This window comes from Egretta garzetta, unplaced genomic scaffold, assembly GCF_000687185.1.
Source record: "Egretta garzetta isolate BGI_Z169 unplaced genomic scaffold, ASM68718v1 scaffold35, whole genome shotgun sequence".
Lineage (NCBI taxonomy): Eukaryota > Metazoa > Chordata > Aves > Pelecaniformes > Ardeidae > Egretta > Egretta garzetta.
Genome location: NW_009259730.1, coordinates 1,604,635 through 1,614,312, shown reverse-complemented (window position 1 = coordinate 1,614,312; position 9,678 = coordinate 1,604,635). Strand labels below are relative to the sequence as shown.

Sequence of the window (9,678 nt, the reverse complement as noted above, 5' to 3'; positions counted from 1 at the left end):
GAACAAAAGAAGTTGGAGTAAGAAATTAAAGCAAGGAGTATACCTTAAAGATGAATGGTTTTGTTGGCCTTTCCCTCCTACCTCACTGCCCAGCTACATTCTGTGATTGGTGAAAACACCCTGAAATAAAGATAATTTTAGGAAGCTGAGAATGTAGATCAAGGCATGTGATTTTAAATATTTGAAATGTATTTTTGACTGAGGCAATACACACCTGACTTCTGGTGACATTTAGGCAGAAGGCACCTAAAAAAGTGTGTATGTGAAGTTCATCGTGTAGCACCTGATTCAGGAGACTCTGAAGTTCATAGACTACAGTATGCTTTGAAGCAAGAGAGGAAAATAGTGAAATATTACAGGATTAAAATATTATAGAAGTAAAATTGCTCTGAATTACCTAAATGTGAATTTGATGGCTCCGGTGAAGATACTCTCTGATACTTTTGTGTGACTGGGGAAAAGCTTTGATCTTAAAGTGTTAAGTTGTAGAAGGCTTTTTATTACTGCTGTCTTTGTGGTCTGTAGTTTGAAGCGTATGCAGAGGAAACAGGTAACTGAAGTCTTGGTATCACAAGGAAAAATGAACAGTGTTGACTTTTGGTAATTGAAAACTTTTTGGTCCTACAAGTGGATACACTTTAATGAGATGGTCATCTGTTTTATCCAGCAAGCTGAATTTCTGCTCAGGGGAAACTTCTGAATGCTGATACGCAAAGAGAAAAGGATTCTTAGAAAAGCTCTCAAAATGTTAACAAACCTACACATCTCTAATTCATTCTGGGGTTTTGCACATGAAATTAGAACATAATCATCTCCACGTTTTATATAACTTATTGCAGCTCTTGATAATATTTCATATTGATTGGATGAATATAAATGTTTCCTACTTAAATCCTCTTTGCCTTAAAATGTGTGATTTTTAATCGTTCAGAGTTTTGTGCAAATCAACTGCCCCTTATTTACATCTTGGCTTATACAAAGAAGTTGGTATTTGTAAGAAACTTCTGTTCATAGTACTTAAACAAGGCTGTATGGCAGAGATCTCATGTTAACTGTAATTATAATAGGTAATTAATTTGTTAATTGATTTACTGAATTTGCAGCTGGTCACATTTTTTTCAAGTACTGAAATGAATATTGTGAATTGTTCACTCTTACAACCATTATGAGCATTTTATGTTGAACAAAGAATAAAAAGAAATCATGTAATTCTTTAAATATTTATAAAGCATTTTTGATGAGTAGACCTTATTTCCATGGTGAATTTTTACAAACATATTCTTTTTGTCTATTTTCAGTCCCCTGCACATAGCTATTCAAGCTATGACTCTGGCAAGAATGAGAGTGTAGGCAGAGGTGCTGAAGATCTGTCTCTGAATCGAGGAGATGAGGATGAGGATGACCATGATGAGCAGGAAGATCCTGAGAAGGTTAATGAATCAGATGGGGTAGAAGCTGAGCGACTGAAAGCTTTTAACGTAAGTTCTCTTGCAATCATTTTCTTGTTTATTGCTACTATTCCTTTTACGTTGTTATTTATGGGTAAGTTTGACAATATTAAAGGCACATTAATTTGCAGGATTTATTTCAATTATTATTTTAATGTACATTAAACTCTTGCCAACAAACAACAGATTTACTGTGTTTTGTTTAGAATTTTAAGGCAGAGTGCCATCTTTACCAGTGAGGAAACCAAAGCTTTGTTCTGTGTGTGTGCGTGTGCGCCTGTGTGTGTGGATGTGGATGTGTGTATGTGCATGTTCACCCGCTGAATGGAAAGGGGCTGTAGCTAGTTTATCAGAAGACCATTCCGGTGGTCAGCTGTTCTCTATTGCTTTCCCAATGTATGTAATTATGCATGAAAACACAAGCAATTGTTCAAACAAAGAAAAAGTGAGAGTCAGTTCAGTAAAATGATTAGCAATCACAGCTTATTGTTAATAATGAAACTTAAGTAGTGCCTATTTTCACAATCTGTTCTGGTTTATCTCACAAGTTCTGTATCCTATAGACTATTCTTTTCTTGTCTTTTTTTTTAATCAGCCCTCCCCCCACAAATAACCCTTTAAAGAACTGTTTGCTTAATATTTCTGGCTTCCCATTACAAAGCTCTTCAGTGGATAGAAAAAATGTCTTCCTATCAGTAATCAAGACAGGAAGCTAGGAAGAGAAGAGAGCCGCCCTCCAAACCCATCTCCTCTGTCTCCCTCTTGCCAACAGATGTTTGTCAGGCTGTTTGTAGATGAAAACTTGGACCGAATGGTCCCAATCTCTAAGCAGCCCAAAGAAAAGATCCAGGCTATCATTGACTCATGCAGGCGACAATTCCCTGAGTATCAAGAGCGTGCCAGAAAACGCATACGTACTTACCTCAAGTCCTGCAGGCGGATGAAAAGAAGTGGTTTTGAGATGGTGAGTTTTGATTTAAAACCCAGCCCTAGTTTCCATCAAAACCCCATATGTAAATCCATGGCACTATTTTGTTTTCATCTTAGTGTCTTTTTTTGTTTGTTTATTTTTTTGGTAATACCAGGTCAGAGGTTTCTTTTTCCCTCCTTCATTCTTTCTGAACTTATTCCCTTTGTTTACTGATTTAAAAATGCTTTGAGACATGAGAGGTCACAAGATGAACTAGTATGGATGTATAGGAAAGGAAGAACAAAGCAAGGCATAAGGAGGGAAACCAAATGATGGCATATATAGTGGCTTGTTTCGTACTTTAGGTTACACTTAGAGATTTTGGCTGGAAAAGGCTTGCAGTAAGATGGATTTGTCTTTAAAATGCCTCTGATAACTGGATTTCTGTGAGCTCTGTAAAAATTAGATCCTGCTAGAGAAATGCTATACCCAAGAATATGCCCAGCATAGTAACATCACACTGGCAATAGTTTTGGCTTTGGGTTTTTTTCTTGTGCTTTTTAGCCTGTTACTTATCAATAAAAGTTACTCCTTTGAAATCTTTCAGTTGATATATAGGTGGGCATGACACATTAAATGGTTTTAAAACACAGACATCAAGCTTACAGTTTGAGCAGCCCAATGGTTTAGTAATTGTAACTGAACCAAAAGTCATTAAAATTATGATGGCATACAACTGTCAGTGTTTTCAGACATTAATATTTTAATATTACTCAGTAGCACGAGAATGGGTAAATAAGTCTTCTCACTAATTGGCAGCTTCATTATCTCCACAAAACTTTTGTATTTCCAAAACTCAAGAGAGTTGGAAGAAACTAGGTAGCTACACACCTTATGTTTGATGTGTCTTAGCTATCTGGCCTTTAGATGACAATAAAATCACCTCATCATTACAAATAGATATCATTTAGTGATTAAACATATCATTATTTTTTTAATTAATCATCTGCAAACCCATTGATTACATTAAAAAATTACTGGAGATGATTGAATTTTACTGTTTCTCTCTTTCTCTGTGTCTTTCTCTTTCCTGCAGTCTCTGCAGAATACTTACTTACAATTTCCATATGTTGTTTGAGATGTTAGCTGCCAGTTTTAAGAACAAAGTATCAGGTTTATTTGTAGGGTAAAAGACCACTACTGTGTAACACAAAAAGCAAAGACAGAACCCAAATTTTTGTATGTGTTTGTGATTCTAATGGACTGCATGGTTTTATTATTTGAAACATTGGGATAACACTGTTTCTGAACAATGAAAACGCAGAGGAAAGAATACAGAACATCTGTACAGATAAAAGTGCCAAAGATTGACTGGTGGTGTACATGTTGGGTTGTATAACCTTCCAAAATAAAAGAAGGAAAACCAGAAAGTAAATATTTTCTAAGATACACTAAGTAGCATCAAATTGCATCTACTCACTCTGGCTGAAAATAATTCAGTAACATCAAGTTCAGCTTTCACAATGCCAAATATTTTTATTTGCTGTACTTTCATTTGAAAATAGTTACAAAATTAGCTGATGCTAGCAAGTCTCCTCTCTGTTCAAATTTATGGCCTCATTATTGCCGTTATTCACACTGATGAGCAGTTACGCAAACTGGTGCATTTTTTGTCAACTGAAAGACTTGCGCAACTTGTTTTGTTTCCAATATGAATAAGGGGCTTACAGTCAGACCCATAAGAGTTAGGTCGGCTTGACTTCAGTGCACATTTGCAAATGTTACTTTCATACGAATAAAGGTTGCAGGATCAAATTTATTCCTGGGAGGGGAAGAGGAGCAAAGATTACTAGGAACATGACCCAAATAGGCAATTTTTATAGTTCAGAAATATTCCCTACTTTTATAATGTTCAATGACAGTTTATGATGGGCTTTATTTCTTTTTAAACAAACAAATTACCCTCTAAAATATTGACTTTGCTGCCTGTGAATGGAAGTGACAAGGCACTGGAGCTCATGTCAAAGATTTCAGCCCTCTTGGGCCTGGAGGGAAATCTGTCCTGCTTCCCCATTTGCAGGTAGGAACACGAGCCGAAGACTACCCAAAGTCATTGGAGGAGCTCCCATTAACATCCTAAGAGAATAAGTGGTGTTTTATGTTTATGTCTTTAATAATTCTGAAATGTAATATGTATCCAGTTGTTGTTTTTAATTATTTTCTGATTTCTAAATTACTGTATCAGCATGTCCTGATTATAAGCAGGTTTTAAAACTGCTACTAGGGACAGAGGCACTTGACTGTGTGATTATTTTAAATGTGCTTACCATTTTGACAGTGGAGAAGGATCACTTTGTCTGGATAATAACATTTGTTCAAAACAATCATGAAGGGACGTGTTGGTGTTGATTTGAATAAGGCGCTACCCTCAAATATAACAAAACAGGATAACGATCTCCTCAGGAGCAATAGTGCTACCGTTGTTATATTAAATAGGATGTCAGATAATAATCTCCACAGGAGATGTCTTTTGCTGTAGACATATTAAAGGCAAGTTTTTCATTTTGTTCAGGTCCGGAATGCTACATTTTGAGCATCTAGTTGCAAGAGAAAAAGAGAATAATCTCATATATTCTCTCAATGGCTTGTGACAGTTCAGACTGTGTGCAACAGTGCAGCTCTCTACAGCGTCATGTTGTAAAGTGAAGAGAAAATGTAAACACTAAGTTGAATTAGTGTAAGACTGCATGGTAAAGATGAAAAAGCATGCCTGAAGCCTGTTTCTGTCAGTTATTTGCTGTCTGTAATCCAAACGACAGTTCTTGCTGCATAACAGGCCAGTTCTAGCTCTGAGGCAATGGGAAAGGCGCAGTCTCATAAATGTTCATATTGTTAATTAACGTGTTTCTTAGTATTAATATTTTTAAGAGATTGCTTATAGTTATTCTACTTCTACTTATGACAGATAGCTGTCTGTGGCTGCCAAGGCAGCTTGCATAGCTTCTTGTTACAAATATTCCTCTGAGGAGTTCCCTTTTGACATTGGAAATGCTTTCCCCATTTGACTGTTCAGCTTGTATTTGTGCCATTTTCATTCTGACAGAAGCTTATTCCTCAACAAGGCACTGTCAAAGTTTTTCTCATAAATTGTGAGATTGTTTTTCTCCTCCCATTGTCTTTTGCATATGAACCGTTGAGAATGTTGTCTTACTAAATTCTATGGTCTTGCTCAGAATCTTTCATTGGGAGGGAAGTTTGTCAAGTCCTGAAATTTTGTATGGGATCTCTAGGTTGTGCTTCTACCTGCGCTATGCTGTAGCATTTTGTGAACGTCTTAAATTTCTTGATGTTCTTAAAGAAATTATTTATTTTTCTCTTCATTAGCCCAAAAGCGAAAGAAAAAAAAAATTAGTGCCTCTTTCTCAAGGACCGATATTAATGAGAATTCCTTTAATACATAAAGTGTTTTGTGACCAAAAGGAATTTTCTCCCTGAAATGGTCAAATGACCTGTTTCAGTAATGTTTTAAAAATCTGTCCTTTAGACTTGTCCCAGCCTCTGTATCTATAGAAAACTGATAATTAAAGAAAAGATAGTAGACAGCTGCTGAGGATATGTAGTATGTATTTATTTAGTTACAGTCCAGAAAAATTTTAGGTGCTAGAAATAATCAACTGAGGCTGAATTGACTTAATAATTATATTTTCTTACTACTATCTGCTTCCTCCCATCTTCATGATCTCCTATCACCAGTCTCACTGTATTCAGTTTAAAACTGCATCTTACAGTATCTTTTTCACAGTTGTGCCATTTCTTCTCTCTGCATCCCAATGCAAGAGCAAGGTCTTAAACTGTCATTCACAAAGTGATCCTTCCTTTTCTTTAAGCAAAAGGAAACCTTCCTTCCATCCTAGGCACTACTGTAATAGTAAGCAATAGTACCAAAGAGCAAAGTATTCTTATGTATTGGAGAGAAAAGGCTAGTTATCAATGCTTTTCATTGTCTGAAGACAAGTTTGGACGTGTCAGAGAGGAAGAGTCACACTGTGCCTGAAGGCAGTTCCTCGGTTAGATCCCAGTGTTGTTCATCCCAGCTCCTTCTGTCCTATCACCAGCCTCAATAACAAATAACTAAGCTCTGTATCTTTCACTGCTTCTGTCATTTGGTTTTGCCAGTTGGCTGTAAGAGGTGTTCTAGTGATTTGCAACTGTGCACATGTTGATCAAGATGTTTTAAATGTGTCTAGCGGCTTGGAGTGCTTCTGTATTTTGATTGAGCAACTTCTGTGGGGACTGGTTTCCAGAGGGGGGTATGTTTTCTGAAATTGGCCTCGTTAAGATTTCTCAGGATATATATCTACTCTCTGTTTTTAAGTTTTAGCTTTAGAGACACGGAACTTTCATTATGTACTGAGTTTAGTGCTGAATAGTCCAGCTGCCCTCGCGGTCACATGGCTTTTCAGTCCTCCAGGCCTTTTATGGCTGGAAAGGTCATAAGCATTTGCAGAAAGATGAGGGTCTATTGGTCCAGGGATGCACACCTAATATGGATTAATAAACTGGGAAGCATTAAGAAAATTATTACAAGAACAGTTTTTTGAAGATCTACAAATAATAATACAGTTGTTGTTGCTTTGTACTATACCCCAAACTCTCTTGACTGGTCACTTGCCTTTCTAAGCATCTCACCCGTGTTAGACAGTGGTTAACTTATGTAAGTCTGATGGGTAACCTGGTTGCAAAAGGACAAACTTTGACTTTTTGCATTAGGTCTCACATATCCTTAAAAAAAAAGATCTAGAAATTATTCCCCTAAGGCTCTTAAATATTTTTTTCCCCCACAGAACAGTTAAGTGAATATTGATGTGATTTTTCAGAGCTGCCTTTTAAATCTGTCTCAGATACCTTTTGCTTTTCAATAACTTTTTCAAGTATAGGCAACTTCAGAAAATTGAGTGGCTTTGAGGGTGACAGAGCACTGGAACAGGCTGCCCAGGGGGGTTGTGGAGTCTCCATCTCTGGAGATATTCAAAGCCCGCCTGGACGATGTCCTGTGCAACCTGTTCTAGGTGAACCTGCTTTAGTTTTTCCAACCCTGTGATTCTGTGAAGAAGTTACAGATTTTCAGTAACCTCAGCAAAGGTAAAGAAGTTAGTTGGAAAAGACATGATATTTGGAAAAAGAATGAAAACTAAAACCCCCAAAATACCTAGCAACCTGACAGTAATTAGTCTTTTACATTCTGTGAGAGAGGAAAAGATAGGAATGCAATTTTGACATTTATTTAACTTTTTTTATTGAATTTAGAAGAAAAACAATCTATTCCAAAATGTCAGTAAGTTCTGATATAGAAAAAAAAACCTTTTATGAAAAAAAAAAAATCTGGGGTAAAAGAATCTTCACCCTGATTACTTGTAAGCTTGAAATCAGTAAAAAAGTAGTAAATATGTCAGGTTTTCTTATGCTGTAATTCTGACTTAGGTTGAGACGTCTGCTGCAATGTTACTTGATTAGCTCGTTTGTGCCAGGAACTGAAGGGTAGGAAGCCAGTTCAGTGTATTTGTTTAGGGGAAACAGGAAATAATGTTAAATTTGATGCAGTTTTTTCCTAGTCCTCTGGAGTTTTGCTAGTAAACTGTTTGCTGTTGGAGTGTCCAATCCAATCCCTGACAAACTCAGAAGGAATTGGTTCAGTATGAAAATTCCTGGGGTTCTCTGTCACTCTGAAATACCAGATAAATCTGGGATAGAGGTAATCTTACCTAAGTTTGCTAGAGAAATTAGGTGACTTGAGCTCCCTCAGCAATCACTGAAGCGCTTAGATGAACCAATCCAATGAGATTCATCCCCAGCTGTCTCATGAGTCAACTTCTGTAGTTATCTGTCTGAATGAAACAAAAAAGAAGCCTAGATGACTAGGTTAGGCAAAGTACTTGAGTTTTAGGTGGATAAAGTCAGGTGGATTTTCTTTCTGTTGTAAGTAATTTAAATGTAAGTAAATGTAAGTAATTTAAAATTTCCACTAGTCCCACAGAAACTGCTCTTGGATTTAGCCCTGTATGTAGGCACAGCAGCAGTGGCAGCAGCAGCAACAGAATGGTGGTTGATTGGAATGTGTTGCTTGCTTAACGTTTAGGCAGGAATATGAATATGTTAAGATATATAGGGATATAATTAGGTGCTGTCGTAATCAAGGTGCAACACGCAATGTTTCAATTAAATGTACTTTAAAGCTGAAAACTTAAGAAACTAATGTGAACATCACTGAACATCTTAAAAAGCCTCTTCTGCCATTTAAGAAAGTATTTCTACTTATTTCTTTGAATTCCTTAGTAGGTGTTACAATTGAGTGTTTATCACAAGACTGCAAGACTGAGCAAAATAGATCAAAACCCAGTCTGAAACGCAGTGCTACAAGCATTAAAATGCCAGTCCGGTTGTTCATATTTCACTATTTTGTACTAACAATTATAAAAGTACCTCCAATAGAGTGCAGTACTGTACTTCAGTCTGTAAATTTAAAAATACGCTGTGGAAAGGTTTCTGAATCTTCGTAACAGTGCAGTGTAGGACAGTTCTGTGTCATACGTATCACTGCATTACACTGAGTAAAAACTCTCCTTTGAAGATAAAGTGTACCCTGTCTTGTAAAGTATTTTCGATGGTTTTTGTGAAAAAATGCTTAGGTATTGCATACTGTTATAAATATGTTGGAGTTTTTAACACATTGTGTTAGATCTTAGTAAGTTATTATGAAAGAGTTGTGGCATATTTGCAATATTTCATTTTGGAAATGAACTGGTCTTACAATACCTGAGGAAACAGCTGACATGCAGGAGAGCACTAGGGAGTATCATGTTGTTAGGAGCCCAACATGCAAAGAAGTGCTTAGTGGTACCTCTGGAAAAACTTGGTTACTGCCAGTGAGGCATCTTAGGCATTCACCTTCACGTTTGGATGCCAAATCACTTTGGAAAATTTGGAACTTTTTTTTCAAGTTTGAGTAATAGTTAAAATATTTTTGCATTCACATATTTATATTAGAATTCATACGTTTATTTAAGGATCTCTATGAACAAAATGAAGTAATGTCTATTTATGTGCTTGCAACTGTCTTATACTGAAAGATGATGGCATGACCGGCTGGGTAGATGAGGGGAGAGCGGTGGATGTTGTCTACCTTGGCTTCAGCAAGGCTTTCGACACTGTCTCCCACAACGTCCTCATAGGGAAGCTCATGAAGTATGGGTTGGATGAGTGGACAGTGAGGTGGGTTGAGAACTGGCTGAATGGCAGGGCTCAGAGGGTTCTGATCGGCGG

The 9,678-nt window shown here is 36.8% G+C and overlaps 1 protein-coding gene across 3 annotated transcripts in view; it reads left to right on the top strand.

Annotated features, from left to right (window-relative positions):
- Positions 1 to 9,678, top strand: part of NOL4 (nucleolar protein 4) — a 192,811-nt gene that overhangs the window by 144,356 nt on the left and 38,777 nt on the right. For 2 of the 3 annotated variants that reach the window (XM_035894938.1, XM_009639466.2), the window contains exons 7-8: positions 1,299 to 1,478; positions 2,221 to 2,412. In XM_035894938.1, the coding sequence (XP_035750831.1) occupies positions 1,299 to 1,478; positions 2,221 to 2,412 (372 nt within the window). The remainder of the gene's footprint in view (positions 1 to 1,298; positions 1,479 to 2,220; positions 2,413 to 9,678) is intronic. The other variant, XM_009639467.2, reaches the window with a different exon arrangement.